Here is a 26,660-nt window from a genome sequence, read left to right on the forward strand (position 1 = left end):
TCCTTCTGGGGCCTTGTACATGCTAGTCAGATGCTACCCCTGGCCAAGGTATTCATGCATTTGATAGAAAATTATCACTGGAACTGTTCCCACAGGGGAAAAAAAAAATCAACAGAGGCAAAAACCCATGGGTGAATTTTTAAAATGTAAGAATTGTAGCTGGGTGGTGGTGGTGGTGGTGGCGCACACCTTTAATCCCAGCACTCAGGAGGCAGAGGAAAATGGGTTCTCTGACTGAATTCAAGGCCAGCCTGTCTACATAAGGAGTTCCAGGACAGCCAGAACTACACAGAAAAGCCCTGTTTCAAAAAACAAACAAGTAGGAATTGAAGCTGAAGAAATGGCTCAGCAGTTAAGAGCACTTTTGGCAGGGCCTAGAGTGGTGGTTAAGAGCACTAGCTGTTCCTGCTCTTCCAAAGGACCCAGATTCAATTCCCAGCCTACATGGCAGCTCACAATTTTCTCTACCTCCAGTTCCAGGGGATCCAACACCCTCACACAGACATACATGCAGGTGAAACACCAATATACATAAAATAAATTTTAAAAAAAAAGAAAGAAAGAAAGAAAGAAAGAAAGAAAGAAAGAAAGGCTGGAGAGATGGCTCAGAGGTTAAGAGCACTGGCTGTTCTTCCAGAGGTCCTGAGTTCAATTCCCAGCAACCACATGGCGGCTCACAGCCATTTATAATGAGCTCTGGTGCCCCTTTGTGTCTTGCAGGTGTACATGCAGGCAGAATTCTGTACACATAATAAATCTTTTTTAAAAACTTTTTTAAAAGAGCGCTTGTTGCTCTTCCAGAGGAAAGTTTGATTTCCCAGCACCACATGATGATTCAGAAACATCTTTACCTCCAGTTCTTAGGGGATTCTTGCTTTCTTCCAACTTCTGAAGGCACCAGATACACACATGTTCTACATACTTGCAGGCAAAATACTCATAAAAGAATACAATAAATAAATCTAAGAAAAAAGTTTTCATATAAGAATTAAGCTATGCCGAGCATGGTGACGCAGGCCTGTAATCCCAGTACTCAGGAGGCAGAGGCAGGCGGATCACTGTGAGTTCAAGGCCAGCCTGGTCTACAAAGTGAGTCCAGGACAGCCAAGGCTACAGAGAAACCCTGTCTTGAAGAAAACAAAAAAACAAAAAAAGAAAGAAAAAGGCATGGTAGTGCATACCTTGAATCCCAGCACTTGAAAGGTAGAGGCAGACAGATCTCTGTGAGTGCGAGGCCAGCCTAACCTACAAAGCGAGTCCAGGACAGCCAGGACTACAAGAGAAACCCTGTCTAGAAAAGAAAAAAGAAACAGTGGGTTACACTGTTAGTCCAAAACTCAAAAAACTGAGGTAGGAGGGTCACAAAGGTGAGGCCATCCTGAGCTACATAGTGAGTCTGAGACAGCCTGGGTTGCAGATTGAAAGCCAATATCAAAAAAAAAAAAAAAAAAAAGAAAAGAAAAGAAAAGAAAAAAAGAAAGAAAAAAAAACACTCTAAATTTACTTAAATAACTAATAATTGGACATCATCTTGGTCAATGGTGGTACAGATGTCAAATGGAAAAGAAAGCAACTAAATTAGTTATAGAAAGCTGGGCATGGTGGCTTATGTCTTTAATTCCAGCACTCTGGGAGGCAGAAGCAAGGGGATCATTGTGAGTTTGAGGCCAACCTGGTCTACAAAGAGAGTTCCAGGACAACCAGGGCCATTCCACAGAGAACCCCTGTCTCAAAAAAAAAACAAAACAAAATTAGTTATAAAAAATTAGAGTTGATATTAACTGAAAGATATATATATATATAAAGTACTTTTAAAAAATGGTCTCACTGTGTAGCCTAGGCCTTCTGATTCAATTACAGGCCTATGCTACAAATACTGAGTAGCAAAGTCCTCCCCCCCCACACACACAGGGTTTCTCTGTGTAGCCTTGACTGTCCTGGACTCACTTTGTAGACTATGCTGGCCTTGAACTCACAAAGATCCACTTGCCTCTGCCTCCCGAGTGCTGGGATTACAGGTATGCGTCACCTCACCTAGCTCCAAAGAGTTTGGTTTTTTGTTTGTTTTTGCAAAGTGCTATTTTTAACATAATAAATTGCAACAATGTTTAGAAAGCAATAATCAATATTGGTGAAATCAGAAAAATAAGAAACATTATTAAAGGGGCTGGTGAGATGGCTCAGTGGTTAAGAGCACTGGCTGCTTTCTAGAGGTCCTGAGTTCCTGGCAACCACATGATGGCTCACGACCATTTATAAAGGGATCTGATGCCCTCTTCTGGGCATACAGACAGACAGAGCATGCATACATTAAAAAAAAAGAAACATTATTAAATTTAGAATTAACTTTTAGAAGTTACTTAACAATAACTATCAAAAATAGTAAGCCTGGGGTGGAAGGTAGCACAGGTAAAACACTTGCCTAACATGTAAGGTCCTGAGTTTGATTGGTAGCACTAGGAAAATAAATTAAAATTATGCAACTAAAATAGTTTCTACTTTGGCTAGGCATAGCTTTTGAGAGGCAAAGGCAGGCAGATCTCTGTGGTTTCAAGGCTAGCCTGGTCTACATTAGCAGTTCAAGACAGCCAGGGATGTGTAGAGAGATTTGTCTCAAAAACATAAAGCACAAAAACAAAAACAAATTTAAATTATTCTTACATTGTACACGTGTTTGAGTGCAGGTACCTGCAGAAACGAGGTGTTAGATACCCCAAGAGCAGGATTCACAGGTGAGTGTAAGACATCTGATGTGCTAAGAACTGAACTTAGATCCTTTGGGAAAACAGTCCATGCACTTAACCACAAAGCCACCTCTCCAGCCTCTTAAAAGAATTTAAAAATTATCCCCTTCCTGACTGTTGAAGGTGAATTCCTTTAGAGAACAAGCTTCGTTCTATATTCCAAGGTAATCCCCAGCTGTGGGTCCAGTCAGAGTCTAGTCAATCTAGGCACTCCATCCTGCTGACCATAGAAACTGGTTGCTTCAGAGAGACACAAGAAATCACCTATGTCAGTCATCTGTCTCAAAAATACACCTACCTACAAAATGCTGTCGATACCCAGCTTGACCAGCAGGTGGCATGAGTCTGCCAGAGGAAAGTGAAAAAGAGCATCTAAAGTCTAGGGGTATATACTGAGCAGAGGAAAGTGAAAAAAAACATCTACAAAGTCTAGGGGGATGTATACTGAGCTAAGTAGCAATCCAAGACCTGGGAGAGAGGTCAGAGCTTGAGGTCAGCCTGGGCTATGTATAGAGATCTCTTTTGTTCTTTTTTCCTTAGGTTTTTCTAGACAGGGTTTCTCTGTGTAGCCTTAGCTGTCATGGAATCACTCTGTAGACCAGGCTGGCCTCGAACTCACAGCGATCCATCTGCCTCTGGCACCCCAAGTGCCGGGATCACAGGTGTGTGCAGAAGACCCCATCTTTAAAAGCAAAACAAAACACCAACATCTGATCCACCCAATCCTAACCAAGGATGAAACTAGAAGTCCCAGAAAATTCATCTACACAACGCCTTGGCCACCTGGGAACTGGGTGACAGGGATGCATGCTGCCATTGTGGCAGAATGCATGACAACGGAATTTAGAAGCAACTAACACCCGAAACAAGCACAGCCAATTCCCTCAACCCTGGGCAATTGCCAGAAGAGCCAGCCAAACACGCCAGGGATGCATTTCGTAGTAAGGTTGGGTCCAGTACTGTGCACACCATCATTTTCCATGGTAAAATAAAAGTACAGTACAAAGTTATGTAGTGTGACTAGAAATGCTTAAAATGTACCTTTAAAATGTTAAGGAATTAATGAGAAATGCTACCAATGGGTACAGTGTCTGTGCTGGTTAGTTTAATGTCAACACCAGCCAGAGTCACTTTGGAAGAGGGAACACTGAGCAAGCACCCTACCCCCTTGCCAAAGACTGACTTATAGATCCAGACAGATGGCACTATACACTGTAAGACTGCAGGCTGATCAAGAAAGCAGCCACTCTCAAGGCTTCAGTTTCATCCCTGCCTTGACTTCTCTTGGTGATAGAATGTGACCTGAGAGATGTAAGCTGAAATAAATCCTTTCCTGGCAAGATGGTAGTGGCACATGCACTGACTAAGGGGGCAGAGATAAGTGAATCTGGAAGTTTGAGGACAGCCTGGTACACAGAGTTAAATTATGGGACAGTTAGGGCTATACACAGAGACCTAGTTTCAAAAAGCTGAAAAAACAAAAAACCAAACCAAACCAAACAAAAAAAAACCCCTTTCTTCCCTCAGTTGCTTTTGTTTTTATGAAGACAGTATTATAGATGAACACTTGCACTTCTTTTCTTTCTTTCTTTTCCCAGACAGCATTTCTCTGTGTGTGGAGCCTAAACTGACTTTGTAGACAAGGCTGGCCTTGAGCTCACAGGTCTGCCTGCATCTGCTCCCCAGTGGTGGGATTAAAGGCCTGTGTCACCTCCACCACCCAGTGCATGACAGTCTGTTGATCCAGGATACACTTGTCATTTTTCGCAGAATAAACAGCGAAAAACTGTCAACAGACTAAAATGATTATACTCTTCCCTCTGACACTGTAAGCCCCAAATAAACCCTTTTCTTCTATAAATTAGCTCGGTTGTGGACTCTTAGCACAGCAGCAGAGAAGTAGCTGAGACAGCTATGAGAGGTCCACTGCATAGAAATACTTGGTGCTTGCATGGCAACAAAGCTGCCCAGTGAAGCATCTGTCAAAAGTGTCCCATCATTAAGCAGTTGTTGTAGCTTAGCAACAATGACAAGAATAAATCTGCAGGTGTTCTTCACATGTACTGTTTCGGTCCTGCTTTGGGCCCAGGCTGGCCTCTGCCTAGGCTCTTGCTGCTGCAGTGCCCAGGACCAGGACTGTACACATGTGCCACCAATCTAGGCTTGAGACTTTTACCCCCAAATACTTCTGATTCAAAGTTGTTTAATTCCAAGGACATGGAACCAATAAGTAAGGAGCCAACTAAAACAGAAATGGAATTTGAACGAGTCAGTGTCCTTACAGCATAAACATATGTCCCTATTTTGCATCAGGAAGCTACACTATCCTTTGTACTAAAGGCAGAAAGGGCAGCTCGCCTCCACGTGGTGGACACAGGTCGCTCTACTCCAAATGCAACACAAGGACGCTTTAGTCTCTCTTCCAGGACTGAATCCTGAGCCTTGTGCAGATGAGGCAAGCACTGTTCCACTGAGCTTTACTCTGTCTTCAGTGCCAGGATTTCTGACATGAAGCCACAAATGCCCAAAGGGCAAAGCAAATCCGTCATATATTCAATAAACCCAACAAGGCTTAAACAGAAGGAATCCCACCTGAACATCTGCCATAAAAGAAAATGACACAACCCTGACCCGTGGAAAGAGCTGGCTCCTCAATCACAGAGAGAGAGGGAAGGAGGGAAGGAGGGAAGAAGAGAGAAGGAGGGAGGGAGGAAGAGGGAGGAGGAGAGAGAGACAGACAGACAGAGACAAACAGAGACAGACAAAGAGACAGATAGAGAAACACATACACAGAGAATTTATTACCCAAACATCTTAGAATGTTCTTTCCATTGTTTTAGGCTCAATCGTCACCTCTTTCACACCTTCCACTGGTTGGAGAACAGGATGGTGAGCCTGTCAATCCACGAGAAGGCGGGGATAGCCCAAAACATGACACAACCAACACTCCATCTACACACACTGCACTTTCCTCTCTAGACTGCTGCAGGGAGCCATCTCCAGTGAGTGGCATGTGACAACAGCACAGGCAGAGAAGTCAGTGCTTTCAGGCCCGTTATCTGTTGGGATTAGAGATGCAGTAAACACTTACCAGCACTTCATTGCAGGCAAAAATGGGTCAGAGGATGGAGGAAAAACAGTTTTGTCAATCAAATAATCAGTCTAAAATAGGAACATCAGGCCCATTCTCCAGATTATTTATATATATAAATAAATATTATATATAAATGGTCCTTCCAACCAGGATCTAACTCTATCCTCCCTTGGAGGAGCTAGACACACTTTGGGGAAGTCAACTACTCAAGGTTTCCACCAAACCTATACAACATGCTAGGATTAAAGCTCACCGTTTCTCCCTAATTACTTGGCTCCCTGGGCCCTCCCTGTGAGTCTGGCCCAGCTGTCACACTGACAGATCCACTTGTAAGCTGTCAGCCACTATCACAGGCACTGCCTGACAGGGAACAGACACAAGTGAGGTGAAAACTGACTGCTCAAATGTAGCAGGCTCTCCATCTCCACCAAGTCCCCAAAGTGTCACATAAATGACCACATGAACTTGGCACTAGCAGCCATGACAGGTACACGAACAGGAAAATCTGTCTTTAGGCAGAAAGAGGGGTGAGTCCTGGAGGGTGGGGTGAGCTCCACCTCCCTAAGTCCCCCAACATAAAACAAGGAACTTAACTACAGGCTGCTGGCTGCCAGCTTGAAAGCCAGTGGTAGCCACCTAATGCAAGGATGGAATACACAGCGCAGTTGTCTCCCAGGCTAACGGGACACCTTGAGGAAACACAGATCTGCACAGCTCTCTGACAGAAAAAACTGTGAAAGATGCCAAAAAGTGAAAAATCCCTCTCCTGCTCACATCCTTCTCTCAGCAAGCCAACTCCACACAGGAGGCCACTGGGAGGAGTTTGTTCCCTGGTGTCTGAACAGACACAATCATTTAAAATACAGAGACACAGGCACATACTCTTCACAAGGGCAAGGGAGAGATGTGCCATGTGAATACTCTACAGCGGCTTTTAAAATTCATATTCTTTGAAGTATCTTCCCGTGTAGATAATGAGATCTGCCTTGTTTCATGCATGCTTTTTTTACGGTTTATTAGATTTTTGAGACAGGGTCTCTCACTAGGTAGCTCTGGATGGCCTGGGCCTCACCCTTCAGATTAGGGTGGCCTGGAACTCACTGAGATCCCCCTGCCTGTGCTTCCTGGATGCTAAGATGAAAAGTGTGTGCTCCCATGCCCAGCTCTAAGTTTTCACTGGTTTCCTGTTACGAAATATTTTTACTAATTTTATGTGTGTGAGAGAGACACCCATGTGGAGGTCTGAGGTACCGCATAGGCTCAGCACACTGAACTGCAGTCCTCTGGCTTGGTGGCAGCTGCTTTACCTTCTGAGCCACCTCACCGACCCTGTTGTTGATTCTGTGGCATGGTCTCACAGCCCAGCTGGCCTCACACTCACTGCAATTCTCCTGTCACAGACCCCAGAGAGCTCAAATTAAAGGCATGAGCTATGATGTCCAGCTTTGTTTCACTGACCCTAAAATTCTTTTTTGTTTTGTTTTGTTTAACCATGTATTCCAGACTAGCCCCAGTTCCAGCACCCCTGCCTTCATCTCTCCTGTGTGGTTTATGGGGATGCGATGCTGTCCCGGGGAAGACTCATTTTCTTTTCTTCATGCTACAGTCTCTGATATCAACATACTTTTTGTGTGTGGAGGTGTGTATGCGTGTGTGGCAGTGTGAGTGCAGATGCACGTGTGTGTGCAGGGGCCACAGCAGGACATCAGGTGTCTTCCTCCATCACTCTCTGTATAGCGCCCTGAGTCATGGTCCCTCTGAACAGGAAGTTTGCATTTTAGTCCAGGTTGGCAGCCCAGTGAGCTCTCAGGATCCACACTGTGCCCTCCAATGCTGGGCTTAGCACAGGAATATATGCTGTGCCTGGCTTGTTTGGGCATGCTACGGATATGGGCTCAATTCCTCACATTCTCTCTTTCTCTCACTCTGATTTTGTGAGACAGTATTTCTCTGTGTAGCCTTGGCTGTCCTGGAACTAGCTCTGTAAACCAAGCTGGCTTCGAACTCACAGAGATCTGCTTGCTTCTGCCTCCCGAGTGCTGGGAGTACAGGCAGCACCACCATCTCAGGCTCAATTCTTCATATTCTCAGAGCCATTTCCTTAGCTCCTTTTTTTTTGTTTTGGGTTTTTTTTTGTTGTTGTTGTTGTTGTTTTTTTTTTGCTGTTTTGGTGTTTCATTTTTTTAAGGCAGAGTCTCACCATGTTGTCTTTGGCTGCTCTTTAACTTGTGGCATCTCTTCTTCTTCTGCTTCTTAGGTGCCAAGATTACAAGCTTTGACCACTACATACATGTTTCTCTAGTCCATATTTAAAAAAAAAAAAAAAAATCAAGGGGTGGAGAGAGCACTGGCTGCTCTTCCAGAGGACACAGGTTCAATTCCCTGACCATACATGGCAGCTAACAACTACCTGTAACTCCAGTTCCAGGGGATCTGACCCCTTCACACAGACACACACGCAGTAGGACCACCAATGTACATAAAACAAAATTCAATAAATTATTAAAAACAAACATCCATTTACTGCTCAGTTAGTAGATACTGCCAAGCCTAAGATCAAGGCATGCACACAGTACACAAGAGAGCACACACACCAGAGCAAACATTCATGTAATAAAACTGGGTCCCTATTGCTACACTGAAAATAAAGTAAAATAAACAAGCAACTATCTGAACACTCTAGGTCCTATGGTGAAGACGCTGTGGGGTCACAGCAGAATGAGTGCAATGGAAGTGCTGAGTTTCCAGCTAAGGGCCCCCACCTTGCTTCCGACAGCCTGGGATTTTGATAAAAGCTCCATAGTCTGTCACCATAGCAACCTATAAAGACAAAAAAAAGAAAAAGAAATCAATGTTCCACAACTGAGAACCAATTTTTTCTCTTTATTTATTTATTTATTTTTGACAGAGGGTCTCAGGTAATGCAGGCTGGCCTCCAACTCACTGTGTAGGCAAGGCTGACCGTGAGGTTAAACTGTTCTTTCTAGAGCCTTCCATCCCTCCACCTCCAGCAACAAAAGGAATCAGAGAGACCCTAGTGCCCTGAGGCTCACTAACATTTCAAATAGTCACAACACAGAAACACTTCAAAAAGATCCCCATGACTGTTCACAGTCGCTACCGCCATACACAGGTGACCAATAAGAATCTGATGCTGAGGGGCTGGAGAGATGGCTCAGCGGTTAAGAGCACTGGCTGCTCTTCTAAAGGTCATAAGCTCAATTCCCAGCAACCACATGATGGCTCACAACCATCTATAATGAGATCTGATGCCCTTTTCTGGTGTGCAGTCTTTACATGCAGACAGAACATTGTATACATAATAAATAAATAAATCTCAGAAGAAGAAGAAGAAGAAGAAGAAGAAGAAGGAGAAGGAGAAGGAGAAGGAGAAGGAGAAGGAGAAGGAGAAGGAGAAGGAGAAGGAGAAGGAGAAGGAGAAGGAGAAGGAGAAGGAGAAGGAGAAGGAGAAGGAGAAGGAGAAGGAGAAGGAGAAGCAGAAGCAGCAGCAGCAGCAGCAGCAGCAGCAGCAGCAGCAGCAGCAGCAGCAACTCAGTCTCAATTATACCGGAGCCGGCCCTGATTCCTTCTCATCATACAACTGTAAGGTTCAGAGGTAGGGGACAACTGAGACACCTGACACCCTGTTGTCCTGGTGACAATCCTAGAAACATGCATGGAGTGTCCTGTGTGCAGAAAGAGTGAGGGCTTTGCAGAGAGAGGTGTGGCTTCCAATCCTAACTTACCATGTCCTGCCTGTGGCCTCCTACACTCCGTTGTTTCCATTTGCTGCTATAGGTAAGAAAAGGCGTACATCACGTGCCTGACACTGGAGTCTAGCACACCATGTGCACGCAACAGTGTACAGGTTTTGATGACTTATAACTCAAGACAGCAGAAGTAAAGAGAGGCCAAGGCTGCTAGAATGAAGGGAGGGACAGAACCTGGATCCCTGGAGCCCCAGGTCTCCGGCTTCACCAAACTTCAGCATTACTCAATTCAGAACCTCAGGTGCTGAGAAGGCATGCTCAAGCCACAACTGGTTTTCTGCATGTTGTTTTCTGAGACAGGATCTCACTATGTAGGTCTGCTTGGCCTGGAAATCACTTTGTAGACCAGTCTGGCCTTCAAACCAGACATATGCCTGCCTTTGCTTTCCCAAGTGCTGGGGTTAAAGGCATTCACACTTTTACAAAAAATTTTATTTTATTCCTATTATGTGTACGGTATAGGTGTTTTGTTTGCATGTACGTCAGTATACCATGTGCATGCAGAGCCCACAGAGCCAGAAACAGGTGTCCCCTGGAACTGGAGTTACAGATGGTTGTGAGATACCACACGGGCGCTGGGAATTGAACTTGGGTCTTCTGGAAGAGCAGCCAGTGATTTCAACCACTGAGCCATCTTTCTAGCCTGCTATCTTTTTTTAAAAACACTCACTTCGCTGGGAGGTAGTGGCACACACCTTACCTTTAATCCCAGCACTTGGGAGGCAGAGGCAGGTAGATTGCTGTGAGTTGAAGGCTAGCCTGGTCTAGAAAGCGAGTCCAGGATAGTCAAGGTTACACAGAGAAACCCTTTATTTATTTTATGAATGAATATTTGGCCTATATGCATGTGTGTGCACTATACACATGCCTGGTGTCTAGGGAGGACACAGAAGGACACTGGGTCACCTGCAACTGAAGTTACAGATGAGTATGTGCCACCATGCAGGTTCCAGGGGACGAACCCGTGTCTTCTGTAAGGGCAGTAAGTGCTCTTACCCACTGGGCCGTCTTTCCAGCCCCAAGTCTTTCCATGTCTTCTTTCTGTCTCACCTAAAGCCCTTGGAGTGGCATTTGCTCTAGGACACTAAGAACAGGACGAGCTCACATACAGCATGGCATTATTAAGAAGCAGTTAGCTGACAAACTTCACAGCAGCACTGGAAGTCAGGGCCCAAACCACCTTGCTGCTGTAAAGTAGGACAAAAGAACTTCCCACTCCTGAGGCTGCAGGCTCACTTAGTGTCTTCAGAGGTAATGAAAGACCTAAGTTTGGCCTCTCCCAGAAGGAAATGTTAGTGCGCTTCAGAAGAGAGGCTTTCAGCTCTCCAGTATTGTCCGGCTCCTGCCCCAGGTGTCTCCTCCACTGTGTATCCTAGGGTTCCCATCAGAGTGGAAATTAGCAGGATGACACCTGCCATAGATGGGCACAGTCTTCCTGGGGCCCAAGAATAATCACTCAAGTGACACAGGAGGGTGGATGGGAGAAATTCAGAAATTATCTCAGCTGAAACTCAGGCCTGGGCTAAATGAATTTCCACCTTTAAAGAAGAGCCTGCGTGGGCCTTGAAACCTGTGCTGCCCCTAATGCAAATGATGAGCCTGAGGCTCAGCGCTCCTGGGCCAAAGTTAGAAAGGAGCTCATCCAGGCAGAGAGCATCTCAAATTTTACCTCAATGACATTTCTACCTAGCCAACACTAATCACCCTCAAGCATTTCTTTTGACTGTGGAAGTCTAAGACAAACTCTGGCTCCCACTGCTCTCCTTATACCACACTCCATAGATACTGGCGGCGAGATCTCAGAGGGTGAGGAGAAGACGGATATTGGCTTCTTTCTCATCTACGCTGTCACTGCACAATGCCCCCATCCCTGGTAAGCCTATTAGAGATGAATGCTACAACATAATTTGGACCAGTTTCTTCAAGGACAACTGGCCCTACCAGCTGGAGGCACAGGCATTTGCTAATATGTATACAGCAGCTATTTGTGCCAGGTACCAAGCCAGAGCGTATGAAATAGAAACAACTTTTAAAAAATAGATGCCTCAGGTGGATCTTGGTGACTTCAAGGCCAGCCTGGTCTACAAAGTGAGACTAGGACCGCCAAGGCTACACAGAGAGACCCTGTCTGGGGGATGGGGGTGGAAATAGATGCCTCTCTGGAGATGGTGGTACAAACCTTTAATTCCAGCACGCAGGAGGCAGGGGCAAGCAGATCACTGAGTTCCAGGCCAGCCTGGTCTCAAAGCTAGTTCTAGGATAGCCAGGGCTAAACAAAGAAATCCTATTTCAGCCAGGCTGTGGTGGCACACATCTTTAATCTGAGCACTTGGGAGGCAGAGGCAAGCAGATTGCTGTGAGTTAGAGGCCAGCCTGGTGTAGGATAGCTAAGTCTACACAGAGAAACCCTGTCTCAAAAAACAAAAAGAAAGAAAGAAAGAAACCCTATTTCAAAGAAACAAAATGAAACAATATCAACAACAACAACAAAACAAACAAAACAAAAAAAATTAGAAGCTGCCTAGCCAGTTATTAAAAGAATACAGACTGCCCAAGATAAATCATTATACACAGTTAGTGAAGTTAAACTGTTACTCTGATAAACGCTATAACAGAAGCATACCTACTATCTACTATGCACTGCTACAGTGAAAATTTTAGAATTTTAGTTTCTTTAAAAATACAGAAATAGGGGCTGGAGAGGTGGCTCCGTGGTTAAGAGCACTGACTGTTCTTCCAGAGGTCATGAGTTCAATTCCCAGCAACCACATGGTGGCCCACAGCCATCTATAATATGATCTGATACCCTCCTCTGGCCTGCAGATGTACATGTAGGCAGAGCTCTGTAAACATAATAATAAATAATAAATCTTTTAAAACAATACACAAATAGAGCTCAGTGTGGTGGAGCAAGCCTGTAATCCCAGTACTTGGGGGGCAGAGGCAGGTGGATCTCTGTGAGATCCCTATCTCAGGGGAAAACAAAAAAACAAACAAACAAACAAAAACAGAAATAGCTGGGGAGTGGGGGTGGTTGGTGTTGCCACAAGCCTGTAATCCTAGCATTCAGGGAGGCAGAGGCCTGGTCTACAAAGTAAGTCTAGGACAGTCAAGGCTCCGAAGAGAAACCCTGTCTCAAAACAAAAACAAAAACAAAACAAAACCAACAAACAAAAACCACAGAAATTTGGGCTGTAGAGATGGCTCAGAGATTAAGAGCACTGGTTGCTTTTCCAGAGGTCCTGAGTTCAATTCCCAGCAATCACATGGTGGCTCACAACCATCTAAAATTAGATCTGTTGTCCTCTCCTGGCCTGCAGGCAACATGGAGGCAGAACACTGTATATGTAATGAATAATTTTTTTTTTTAAAGCAAAAACAAAGCAGAAATAGTCGGGCAAGATAGCACATACCTTTATTCCCAGCACTTAGGAGGCAAAGGCAGAGGCGGGCAGATCTCTGTGAGTTTCAGGCCAGTCTGATCTACAAAGAGAGTTCCAGGACAGACAAGGGAGTTACACAGAGAAACCATGTCTCATAAAACTAAAACCAAAATCAAAACCACAGAAATATTGTAAGAAAACGTTTTCGCTCTAACCTCAGGTGTGGGGATATGGCTAACTATGGTTTGCTCTAGCAAACAGTTCCTGCTGCAGACGGTTTCTGCAGCTGTGACATCTGGAAATCTGGGGTTTTTTTCAGAGGGTATATAAATGCTAGAGCTCCAATAGGTGGGTTGTTGGCTGCTGTTGGTCATAGTTTATTAAGTAAACAGCAAATTATTAGATAACCTGATGGTGAAGATTAAACTGGCCTCGAGGAGCTCGACACTCCTAATCTGAAGGTAACTTCACCCCTTTTCTGACCCTGACTTTATTCAGGGATCTCTCCCTTTCCCCTCTATCCTTTTCCTCTCTCATTTCTAGTGTTGGGAGGTAAATGGGTGGAGAAGAGTGGAAGAAAGAAGAACCCACAGAGTAGCAAATGCCCGCTCCACACCACCGCTCACTTACAGCCTTCTCTCATGCAGCTTCCGGTTCCTCCTTGAACTTCAGTGAGCTCCTGCTACCCCAGCTAGAGCCTGGCAGGAGCAGACTTGGAAGACTGAGAAGCCAGCTTGGCCATTTGTTACCCATGGGCGATTCCTGAGCTTCTAGGAAGAGCCTCCTTACCCTCTGGAAGGAGTTAGTTTTATGGAGATATTTATAACGACCTGCGTTCATATAGTGTGCAATGTGTGTGTACACATATGTATGTTTGTGTGCACTAACTCACTTTAGGAGTTCAATCTCTTTTTTTCAATTTTGTTTCTGAGTTTGTTTTTAAATAGGGTCTTACTGTGTAGCTCTGGCTGGCCTAGAACTTACTATGTACACTAGAGATCAGGCTGCCTCTGCCTCCAAATGCTGGGATGAAAAGATGAGGTACTACACCTGGCCATTGTTTTCAATCTTTTTTTTTTTTTTGGTGGGGGGGGCAGTTTCAAGAGATGGTCTCTCTGTATTAGCCTTGGTTGTCATGGACTCACTTTGAAGACCAAGCTGGCCTCAAACTCCTGCCTCTGCCTTCCAAGTGCAGGATTAAAGGCGTGAGCCACCACACTGGGCCATTGTTTTCAATCTTTTTTTTAAAAGTTATTTATTATTATGTATACAGTGCTCTGCCTGCATGCACACCTGCAGGCCAGAAGAGGGCAGCAAATTACATTATAGATGGTTGGGAGCCACCATGTGGTTGCTGGGAATTGAACTCAGGACCTCTGGAGGAGCAGTCAGTGCCCTTAAACTGCTGAGCTACCTCTCCAGCCCCCAATTGTTTTCAATCTTAACGTAACTGGTCCTCCATTTAATACTAGCCGATGAACTCACTCTGTAGACCAGGTTGACCTCAAACTCAGAGATCTACCTGCCTCTGCCACTCTGGAATTAAAAGTGTACACTACCATGCCTGGCTTGTTTTTTAATTGGTTTGATCAAGACAGGCCCTCACTCTGTAGCCCAAGCTGACATGGACAGATATGATCCTCTTGCCTGCACTTCCCCAGGGCTGGAATTACAAGCATGCAAAAGTATGTCTGGACAACCTTACACCATGAGCTGCTAAAAAGGCATTCAAAGCTATGGAGGTAGAGGGAAGGCAACCACAAGTTCCAACTTGGCCTAGCCTGCACAGTGACTTCTAGATTGTCTAGTCTGGTGTCAACATAGCACAAGCTAGAGTCATTCAGGAAGGACCCTCAACTGAGAAAATGCCCCTTATCAGACAGACGTGTGGAACATTTTCTTGATTAATGACGGCCCATTCCACTGTGGGTGGTGCCACCCCTGGGCAGGCGGTCCTGAGATGTATAAGAAAGCAGGTTGAGGGGCTAGAGAGACAGCTCAGGAGGTAAGAACAGGCTGCTCTTCCAGACGACCCAGGTTCAATTTCCAGCATCCTTATGACAGCTCATAACTGTTGTAACTCCAGGATCGGACACCCTCACACAGACATACAAGCAAGGCAAAACACCAATGCATATAAATTAAAAATAAATAATTCTTTTTTTTAATTAGGAAAGAAAGCAGGTTGAGCAAGCCAAAAGCAGCATTCTTCCCTGGCCTCTGCTTCCGTTCCTATTTCCAGCATCCTACACTGAGCTTCTGTCCTGATTGCTTGTATGGACTGTGATATGGAGTACAAGTGAAACAAACCCTCTCCTCCCTAAGTTGCTCTTGGTCATGGTGTTTTACCACAGCAACAGAAATCCTAAGTAAGACAAGCTCAAATACCTAGAGAGACCCTGTGTCAAAAACAAAGAAAAAAACAAAAAGAGGCCGGGCGTGGTGATGACATCCGCCTTTAATCCCCACACTCAGGAGACAGAGGCCAGCCTGGTCTAAATAGCAGGTTCTAGACCATCCAGGGCTGCAAAGACCCTCCTTCACTTCTTAATGGTAACATAAAAACATATATTAGGCCACGTGAAGTAGTTCACGCTTGTAATTACAACATGTGGAAGGCTAATACAGGAGGATCGCTGTAAGTTGAGTCCAAGGCTTGACTACAAAGTAAGTTTGGGATCAGTCTAAGTTAAAGAGCGAGACCGTGTCTCAAAACTAAACAACAACAGGGATGGCAAGCAGGTGCAGGGCTTGCCACCAAGCCGGCAACCTGAGCTGAACTCCTAACCCTCCCGCCTCCATCTCCTCAGAGGGGATTACAGGCGTGCACCACCAACACCTGTTTCTGTGCTGCTGGGATGAACCTCAAGGGTCTCCTGCATGCTGGGCAAGCACTCTGCCAACTGAGCCACATTCCTAACAATGACCTGTTTTTGAACTGCTATTCTGAGTGCAGTGTCACGAACAAATTGGGGAGGGGCTGCAACAGAAGCAGGAAATTCCAGTCAGAGCCAAGAAAGAGATGTAGAGCCAGACATGGTGGCACATGCCTGTAATCCCAGCACTCGGGAGGCAAAGGCAGGCGGATCGCTGTGAGTTCGAGGCCAGCCTGGTTTACAAAGTGAGTCTAGGACAGCAAAGGCTACACAGAGAAACCCTATCTTGAAAAAAAAACCAAAACAATATGTAGAGCTCGGATAAGAGGTAGCAGAGGCATAAGTAACCATGGAGACTGGAGATACAATTAGAACTCATGAAGGAACTAGAGAGGGAAACTCAAGACCAAGTCAAAGGATGAAATCAAGTACAATGACCAGATTTCTAGCTTTGGAACCAAATGGATAACAGTCCCATCTGCTAAAATAAAACAAACAAACAAAAAACCTGGGAGAGAAACCTGTTTTGTGACCAAAAAAAAAAAAAAGTTTAAAATCTAAGTCAGAGATTCTTTGAGGCACCAAAACGAAGGTGTTGAGTACACAGAAGTGTGTAGCTTGGAGGAGGCCCATGGCCTTCCCATTCAAGACACTTTCAAACGGACAGGAGAATAACCCCAGATGTTTCCCACAACACACTCTTAGTTCTCTCTAAAAGGGAAGTTTCAAAGTACAAAACATACCTCTCCTTGAAAAATAGAATAGAGTGCAGGCAGGTTTTCCATGGTCTCGGGCCTTCCTGAATTCATCCTTAATATTCTATGGCTCCTCCATTTCTCTTCTGCTAAAGCTAATTCAAACGTCCTTTCAGAAAGAAACAACAATTAGAGAGACATCTGTATTAGAGAAGAAAGGATGACCCAACCATTAAAGAGCCCACTGCACAACCATCAGGACCTAAGTTCAGATCCACACAAAGCCAGGCACATGTCTGTAACCCCTGTGGCAGGGGACAGAGAGAGATGGATCCCAAGTCAGTGACCTACTGGCCAGACAGCCTACCAGGCTGAACCCTAGGTTCAGTGGGCAACTGTGTCTCAAAAGAGGCCAGTGGTGGCGGCGGTGGTGGTGGTGGTGTGCACCTTTAATCCCAGTACTCCGAAGGCAGAAGCAGGCAGATCTCTGCAAGTTCCAGGTCAACCTGGTCTACATGAGTTCTATGACAGCCAAAAACACACAGTGAGACCCTGTCTCAAACACAAACACACACACACACACACACACACACACACACACACACGAGCATATACATCACACACACACAAGGAATAACAAATGAGGCTGGATAAGGAGGTGAGTGGCAGAGAAGTTGCCTACCACGCAGCCTCAAACCCTAAGTTCATGCCCAGAAACACAAAGAGAGTAAGAAATGCACAGACAGCCCATGGATATTCTCCAAAAAGTAACGCCATTAGGCCACACCGTGCACTCTAATCCACATCTCAGCACCAAATTGTGGGTCATTTGGGAACCTGGATGTCACTTCTTTCTGATCTGTTACTTACCCAAAGTCACTAGGCTACTGGAATTTCAGCCTAAGTAGGGGGCTGGTTTGGTTGGCTGGCTAGTTTGTCTGGGATGTTGTTACTTTTGTGCATATTGATTAGTGTGTGTGGTGTATGGGCGTGCCTGTATGCTGCTGTGCACGGAGCCAGAGGAAGTCAGGCTCCTGCTCCATCACCCTCCATTCCATTCCCTCGAGTCAGGGCCTCTCACTCACGCTGGAGCGAGGCAGGCGGCCGGCAAGCCCCGTGGACCCTTTCCTCCCTCACAGCACCACACTCACAGATCCAAGGAACCAGTGTTGGCTTCTTATGTACACTCTGGGGTTTGGAACTCAGGCCCTCGCACTTGCGCAGCAATTATCCTGCCCTGCTGAACCATCTTCCTAGCCTAGTTTCTTGAGACAGGAGTTTCCCTATGTAGCTCAGGGTGTCCTTTAGCTTGTGGAGACACCTTGCATCTGCCTCCTCCGTGCTGGAATTACAGGCATGTGTGGCCATGCTTGGCTTTGCTCCCGACCAGTTTTTGTTTATAATAATATCAACTCTAAAACCCTGTACATGCTACGTAGGACTGGACCAGTGAACTTTATGTCCACCGCCACTGTTTCTTTCCTCTCCATCCTTATTCCCTCACATTTAGTGTTAGGAGGTTGCCTTAACCACTGGACTCATGCCCACCGCCACTGTTTTGAGATGCCGTCTCACTATATTGCCCAGGCTAGCTCTAGAACCTGCTGAACTCCTGAGATGAAGTGACCTTCCTACCTTATCATCCTAAATAACTGCTATAGGATAAACATCACACCTGGGTGGGTTTCATTCTTTTTATTACTAGGTGGCCAGCAAATCTAGTGGAATCAGGGAGCATCAGGGTTAGTGAGAGAGAGCATCTCAGTAAATACAGTGGAGAGCAACTGAAAGAGATATGTGATGTCAATCTCTCATCTCCATACATACACATGCATGCATGCCCACCTGCGCACAGGAACATGTGCACACTAACAATAGTGCACAGGATGGAGGCTGGTCTGCACGTTCTTGAGAAATGGACCCCACCTCTCTGATTTCCCAGCTATGTAGTCTCATGTCCAGATTTTGCCTTCCTTTGCCCAGCATCCCTGGCCTACCATGCCAGAGCAGGTGTTAATAATTTGAACTCAATGGTTCTATTAAGAGACCTTTCCTAATCCCTCCAACCCTTGGAAAGCTAATTAGTGAACTATAGAATCTATACTAGCACTGGGGCAGCAGAAATGAACTGTAGAATCTATACTAGCACTGGCGCAACTGTGATGAGTGGACCCTGTAGTTCCCCTCATCCACACAAAGTCATGGAAAGAGTACTACACTAGGTTGTTCCTTGCAAAATTAGGCTGTGAGAGCAGAAGAGGGCTGAAGAGAGAGCTTCAGCAGGTAAAGGCACTGACTGCTCTTCTGATGGAACCAGGTTTATGCCTTTTTTTCTGACCTCCTTAGGCACCAGGCTTATACATGGTCCACATATATAATTTCAGGCAAAACATCCATATTTTTTTTTCTAAAAAATTAGGTTATAAAGAGCTATATCAGCTGGGCCTGGTGGCACAGGCCTTTAATCTCAGCACTCAGGAGGCAGAGGCAGGCAGATCCCTGTGAGTTCAAGGCCAGCCTGTAAAGCGAGTCCAGGACAGCCAAGGCTACACAGAGAAACCCTGTCTCGAAAAACAAAAGAAAACAAAAAGAGCTCTCTCTTTTGAGACAGACTTATCTCTATGTAGCTCTGGATGTCCTGGAACTGCATTGACTAGCCTTGACATCACAGATATCTACCTGCCTTCGCCTCCTGAGTGCTCCAACTAAAGGTGTGAAAGCACTACACCTGCCCTAAAGTTCCTTTATCACAGAACAGAAACCTTAAGCAGTTTTTTTTTTAAATAGGGAGGGTCTTGATTTTCTTTTTGAAGTACTAAGGATTGAACCCAGAGGTCACATCCCCAGCCCCTGGTTTTGTCAGCTAGAATCTCACTATGCAGGAGCTAGAGAGAAGGCTCCGAGGTTGAGAGCACTTGTTCCTCTTGCAAAGGACTTGAGGTTAGGGTTACTAGCACCTACAGGGCGACTCACAAATACAATCCCAAGACATCTGACGTCTCTTCTGACTGCTGCTAGCACCAGGCATTCACAAAGTACAAAGACATGCATGGACCTGGGTGGCAGAAGCAGGCTGACTTCTGAGTTCAAGGCCAGCCTTGTCTACATTAGTGAGTTCCAGGACAGCCAGAGCTGCAAAGTGAGACCCTGTCTGAGCGGAAAAAAAGGAAAAGCCAAAAGAAAGGAAGGAAGGAAAGGAAGGGCCCTACGGAATTCTCTATGGAGGCACTTTCTCAATTGAGGTTCTCTCCTCTCAGATGACCTTATCTTCTCACAAGTTGACATGAAATGAGCCAGGACACTCACACATATAAATTAGAAAGAAAGGAAGGAAGGAAGGAAGGAAGGAAGGAAGGAAGATTTTTAAAGGAAAATAAAAAGCTTTAAAGGGGGCGGGGGGGGGGGGGGAGAACACTCTGTACCACAAGCTGGCTTAAAACTCAAATCTTCTGCCAGGGGTGGTGGCCCACGCATGTAATCCCAGCACTTGGGAGGCAGAGGCAGGCGATTGCTGTGAGTTCGAGGCCAGCCTGGTCTACAAAGTGAGTCCAGGACAGCCAAGGCTACACAGAGAAACTCTGTCTCGAAAAAACAAAAACAAGACTCAAACCCTCTGTCTTGCCTCCAAGGGCTGGGGTCACAGGCACAAACCACATATGATTCTCTATGCAATTTGGGGGGGCGTTGAAAAAAAAAAAAACCACAATATTGCCCAGGCCAGCTTTGATTTTGTAGCAATCCTCCTGCCTCAGCCTCCAGTGTCAGGACTAAGAGCAGAATCCTCTCTTGCATCCAACCCATCAGCAAATCCTATCCCATTTACTTCCCAGCTATGCCAAGATACTGTTAAAGTGTCTTCAGTCCCACCTCCAGCTGGGCGCTCACTGACACTGCTGATCAGAACTGCTGTGTGTGCTCCCAAACTGGTTTGCTTGCCTCCAGTAAACATGCCCCCATGTCTCCAAATCTCACCACCCCACTAAGCCTGAGAAGTAAAGTCACCTCCTCCTCCTCCACCACATCCCAAGCCCCGGCATAGAGAGGAAACTCTCACTGGTTTCCTATTAATTTTAAAGTAAAAGCTTCAAGTTCCTGCAAATCTTCATGACCCCCGCTCTCAACAAGCACCACACCCCCTTGAAGCCTCTTTGTGTCTGGGGGGGGGAAGGGGGGTCATCCTCTTTCCAGGGGACAGGGCCCACCGCACATGCTGTTCTGTGAGGAAAGGTCTCCCTTCCTCCCCTCTCCTAATTAAGAATAGTCCCATCAGAGAGCAACAGCTCAGACACCGTTTCCTCTGAAAAGCCTTCAGCTTACACTAGTTTACTCGCGGCATGAGGCATCACTGTCTTAACTAGTCTTCCAATCAACTGGTGAGATTTGTTTAACACGTTTCCCACGCCCTGAGGTTGGGGGCCGTGTTTCTTCAGTGTGTCTCCCAACCCTCTGCACCATAATTTACAAAAAGGCCTAGTCCTTCAGCATGAATCTTAGATTACTCCACAAAAATTGTGCTTTGGAGGAGCTATCGGCTAGTTCCCTCATCGCTATCTGAATCGGGGCATAAATTACACCCTTTAAAAAAAAAAAAAAAGCCCGCTAGACCAGTAACAAAAACTAAATCGACCTCCTGAGCCAAAGCCAGCACGGAAGCCAGAAGGCCGGGAGTCGAGTCCGTCGCTGGGAAACCCAGCAGAGAGCTGGACACAGAATCGGCTTTGTGCAGTTCCGAGTCCTGCGGCCAGAGATGCCAAAGCTCCGCTCCAGCCTGCCATGGGACTACTCTTTCCCGGACCCCTCTTGCCCCCAAGCTGGCAGGGTTCTCAGCTCAAAATGGCAGGCTCAGGCCTAACACCGACTCGCGGCTTCCAGTACGCAACAGTCACCCTGCGGGGTCACCACACACTCACTGTGCGCGCTTCTAGCCGGGAAGCAGCTCCATCGCCAGGAACGCCAAAACGGTTCTGCTCGTTCTCACCCACAATGCACCGGGCGCCTTGGAGGGGACGCCAGCTCCGCGCTCCAATCCCAGAATTGCGTCCTCGTGACGTCATCATGACGGTCCAATCGCAAGAGTGCGTTCAGAGGGCGGTACAGAAGGAAATGCTGCAAACGGATTGGTCGCTCATCTCCGGAAGTTCTGGAGGAAGAGCTCTGTCGGAACTTCCATCCAGTCTAACTTAGTCCACGAACGTTTTTAGCCTCTGAGACTTAGAATAAACTCGTCCTTTCTTGTTCTTACTGCGCTCTGGGCTGGCTAGCTCAACTGAGCTGTTCTGGCTCAAACTCCTCTCCCAGCTAATTTACTCAACCTGGTTTTTCTCTTAGCCTCTAAATTTTTCTGCTTGGCCTCAAACTAACTCTGTCTCCTGGATCCATGGTGTGTTTGCGTTTTGTTTGTTTTTGTTCTGTCGAGACAGGGTTTCTCTGTGCAACTTTGCTGTTCTGGACTCGCTTCGAGGACCAGGCTGGCTTCGAACTCGTAGTGATTGACTAGTCTCTGCCTCGTGAGTGCTGGGATTACAGGTGTGCACCACCATGCCCAGTTTAAAGGTGTATTTGTATTCAAGCCAAATCACACAGATCTAGGGGGTCTTTGGATGTGATCTCTTGCCAGAGCAGCCATGTTCTAAGTTAAAATTCCTCTACACACACGCCTGCACCGTACTTCATACTGTTTCTCCTAAACTGCAGGACAGACAACCAGAAGATTCAAGCTTCAGACAGATGACGGGGGCAAGATTTAAAAATAAGAATGTCAGCCACCATGGACGTTTACAAACGCACCATCACAGAATTCCAATGGAACGCCAGCTTTTTATAATCCTTTCAAACCACATGGCATTACAGGAAGCTTTACCTCTCAGCCAGTAAGCTTTACCCACACTTTGTCTCCAACATCTACTATCTCAGAAGGCTTATCCACTCGACAGGATGACATGTGAGTTCGGTGGACCAGACCTGAACACAAGAAAGAGAAAGAAAAACTAGTACTCTGAATGCATGCGTAGGAAAAAAGATAGGAGTTGAGGTATACAGGGAAAGTTTTAAATTTTCTTTTCTTTCTTTTTTTTGTTTTTGTTTGTTTGTTTGTTTTTTCGAGACAAGGATTCTTTGTGTAGCCTTGCCTGTCCTGGACTAACTTTGTAGACCAGGCTGGCCTTGAACTCTCAGCGATCTGCCTGCTTCTGCCTCCCGAGTGCTGGGATTAAAGGAAAGTTTTAAATTTTCAATGAAAAAATTTTCATAGATTGAAACTACAAACTGAAACAACTTAAGAGCACCGTTTAAATCGGGGCTGGTGGCGTGGAGAACAGGCATCCTTTAACCTAATCAACCAACCAACACTGGTTACATTTTATTTTACTTTATGTATATGAGTTTTGCCTGCATATATGTCTGTACATGATGTATGTGCTTGAAGAGGGCGCTAGATCTCCTGGAACTGGAGTTACAGCCGTGAGCTGCCGTGTGGGTGCTGGGAACCACACCCTGGTCCTCTGGAAGAACAGCCAGTGCTCTAAAACACCCAGCTGTCTCTCCAGCCCCAATAAACGTTGGTTCAATAACTGTAGGCTGCGGTAGATAGAGCTCAGCAGGAGAAGATGGGCTTAGTCTGTACTAGGCTGGGCGTTCAGCTCCTAGCACAAAAAGATGGGAGGGAAAGGTAAGTGAAACATACAAGAAGATAACACATCAGCACAGCGCTGAGTTTTGTTTGCTGTGGTATTGGGGATTGAACACGAGTCTCCTGCACGCTAGGCAGGCATTCTGCCACTGAGCTACATCCCCAACCCCTCACAGGATTTATTTTTAATTATGCATATGCATGTTTGCACACAGGTGTCTGAGTGTGTGTCTGTATGTGCAGGTGCCCAGAGAGGCTAGAAGAGGGCACCAGATGCCCTGGAGCTGGAACTACAGGGAGCTGTGAGCAGCCAACATGGCTGCTGAGAAACAAACTCAGGTCCTCTGCAGGAGCAGCGACTGCTCTAACTGCTGAGCCACCTACTCAGCCCCATTCACACAGAGCAGCAGACAGAAAGGCAACTTGGTGAGCTCCTGTAAAAGCACAGGTGTAAAGGTGCTGCACCTTTGACTTTCTCCTTCTGTGGTGTTTATCCTTTCTCCTTCTGGGGCCTTGCACATGCTAGTCAGATGCTACCCCTGGCCAAGGTATTCATGCATTTGATAGAAAATTATCGTTGGAACTATTCCCAAAGGGGGGAATTAAGCGGGGCATGGTGGCATATACCTTTAATCCCAGCACTTGGGAGGCAGGAGGATTCTGAGTTTAAGATCAGCCTGGTCCACAAAATGAGTCCAGAACAGCCAAGGCTACACAGAGAGATCCTGTTTCAAACAAAAACAAAATAAAACCAAAAAGAAAAAGAAAAAGAAATCAGTAGAGGCAAAAATGCATGGCCAAAACCATTTAAGGTATTTTCTATGAATGTTGAAAATGTAAGAAATGTAGCTGGTTGGTGGTGGTGATGATGGTGGCAGTGGTTCTGGTGTTGGTGCTGGTGGAGGTGGTTGTGGTGGTGATGTTGGTGATGGTATACACCTTTAATCCCAGTGCTCAGGAGGCAGAGGAAGATGGATTCTCTGAGTTCCAGTCTCTCCTGAGACTGAATCCTGAGCCTTGTGCAGACAAGGCAAGCACTGCTCCACTGAGCTTTACTCTGTCTTCAGTGCCAGGATTTATGACATGAAGCTACAAATGCCCAAAGGCAAATCAAATCCATCATATGTTCAATAAACCCAACAAGGCTTAAACAGAGGGAGTCACAACTGAATGTCTGCCATAAAAGAAAATGACACAACCCTGACCCTTGCAAAGAGCTGGCTCCTCAATCACAGAGAGAGACGGAGAAAGGGAGGGAGGGAGAGAGTAAGTTTGTTACCCAAACATCTTAGAATGTTCTTTCCATTGTTTTAGGCTCAACGGTCACCTCTTTCACAACTTCCACTGGTTGGAGAACAAGATGGTGAGACTGTCAATCCGAGAGAGAGTGGGACAGCCCAAAACATGACATAATCAACACTCCATCTACAGACACTGCACTTTCCTCTCTAGACTGCTGCAGGGAGCCATCTCCAGTGAGTGGCATGTGACAACAGCACAGGCAGAGAAGTCAGTGCTTCCAGGCCCTTTATCTATTGGGATTAGAGATGCAGTCAAACACTTACTAACACTTCATTGCAAGCAAAAATGGGTCAGAGGATGGAGGAAAAACAGTGTTGTCAATCAAATAACCAGAGTCTAAAATAGGAACATCAGCCCCATTCTGCAGCTTTTATTTATATACTGATAACACATAAATATATATAATATAAATATAAATGAATATTATATATAATTGGGCCTTCAAAGGCAAGACCTAATGACATCCCCCACCTGGAGGAGCTAGACACACTGTAGGAAAGTCAACCACTCAAGTTTTCCACCAAAACTACACAAGATGCTAGGATTAAAGCTCACAGTTTCTCCCTCATTATGAGGAAACTAAAGACTCAAAAACCAAGTGATTTTCCCATGTCAAACTAGTGCAGGACTTGAATTTGTGTATTTATGCTACAAGACTCACTGACTATCCACTATATCTCAGACATTGTACTAGGCCCTCAGCCATCTGAATGGCTTAGGTGAATTCAAAGCAGTCTCCCGCACTTTCTTTCCACACTACTTTAATTTGTTCCTATATGTACTTGTAGCAGACTCTGCTCTTACTATGACAGTCACCAGCAGGATAGCTATTTTACATTTAATTGTTAAAATAAAAAGTCAGCAGCTAATGTATTGGACTACAAACATAAATATAAACCATGAAAATGCGTTTGGTGGGGCTGAAGAGATAGCTCAACAGTTAAGAGTGTTGTCTGCTCTACCGGAGGTCTTGAGTTCAAGTCCCAGCAACCACATGGTGGCTCACAATCATCTATAATGTGATCTGATGTCCTCCTCTGCCTGCAGATGTACATGCAGGCAGAGCACTGTATACATAATAATAAATGAAAAAAAGAAAGAAAGAAAGAAAATGCACTTGGCTGGATGGGCCAGTGCACACCCATAATCTCATCACCTGGACCCTAGGGTAGGAAGAGTACAGTGGGTGCTGCCCAATATACAGTGTGAGATCTTGTTCAAATAAATTAAAAATGACAACAAGCTGGCTCAGCAGCTAATTGGATGCAAGCCTGAGGGCCTGACCTCCAGCCCTGGCAGACACACACACAACCACACATGGAGGCCCAGCACTCCTACTGTGCAGTGGGAGGCAGAGACAGGGAAGTCACCTGCAAGCTCACAGGCCAGCCAGCCTGGAGTATGCAGCCAGGCAGAAAAAACAGACAGCATCTTGGGGGTGGAGAAAAGAGAACTGACTCCCAGAAATTGCCCTCTGACCTCCACATGTGCACCGGAACACCCATGAAGGCCAATAATAATAACAGAAACTAAAAATACATATCTGTGTGTATATATCTATGTGAGTGTGTTCATATGTGTACTGTTTTGGTCTTTCTCCTTGTTCCTAGCAAAGAATCCGTAAACCATGATTATCTGAGTCTCTGGTCAGGGTGGGTCATTGAGTGATGAGAGGGCAGGGACTTCAGTGCCATCCGTCCAACTCCAAAGCTGGGAATGAAGGAGCAGGTGGAGAGGGCCCTGAGGAACAGTCCCTGTGGACGTGGACAGTCATGGAGCTCAGGGGTTGCTGCAGAGCATGCTGGGTAGACCTGGTGAGTGCACCAACACCTTCTCCTCCCTCTGCTCACACCTCTCCTATGGGTCCCTTCCACTGTTGCTGCTGAGTTGGACTTCTCATCTCATTGTAACCAGCAAAAGAAAGTAAATGGTTTTTCCTGAGTTCTGTGAACTTTTACTTTGGTATTTTGGGTGATTGTTTGGAGACAGAGTCTCACAGTGTAGCTTTGGCTATCCTGGAACTCACTCTGTAGACTAGGCTGACTTTGAGCTGTCTGGCTCTGCCTTCAGATTGCTGGGATTAAAGGTGTAACTAATTGCCCTGGCTCATTTGGTTTTGGGTTTTGTTTTTAAATAGAGTTTACTGTAGCCCAGGCTGGCCCCCACTT

General features: G+C 45.8%; 1 protein-coding gene and 1 long non-coding RNA gene across 5 annotated transcripts in view; one reads left to right on the top strand and one right to left on the bottom strand.

Annotated features, from left to right (window-relative positions):
* ZCCHC17 (zinc finger CCHC-type containing 17) overlaps positions 1-21,601 on the bottom strand; it is a 40,116-nt gene extending 18,515 nt beyond the window's left edge. The window contains exons 1-3 of one of the 4 annotated variants that reach the window (XM_084787672.1): positions 21,473-21,601; positions 16,611-16,731; positions 8,601-8,658 (exon numbers count right to left, since the gene is read on the bottom strand). In XM_084787672.1, the coding sequence (XP_084643798.1) occupies positions 8,601-8,658; positions 16,611-16,676 (124 nt within the window). In that variant the 5' untranslated portion in view covers positions 16,677-16,731; positions 21,473-21,601. Of the gene's footprint in view, positions 1-8,600; positions 8,659-16,610; positions 16,732-21,472 lie in introns of those variants that run through there. The other 3 variants (XM_084787671.1, XM_084787674.1, XM_084787673.1) reach the window with 3 other exon arrangements.
* A 769-nt stretch (positions 21,602-22,370) lies between these two features.
* LOC311600681 lies at positions 22,371-26,433 on the top strand. The gene is made up of 2 exons (XR_014780310.1): positions 22,371-22,503; positions 24,505-26,433. It is a non-coding gene; the product is annotated as an uncharacterized lncRNA (long non-coding RNA).
* Positions 26,434-26,660: the final 227 nt, after the last annotated feature.

Source organism: Acomys minous (genome assembly GCF_964271855.1).
Source record: "Acomys minous genome assembly, chromosome: 6".
Taxonomy (NCBI): domain Eukaryota; kingdom Metazoa; phylum Chordata; class Mammalia; order Rodentia; family Muridae; genus Acomys; species Acomys minous.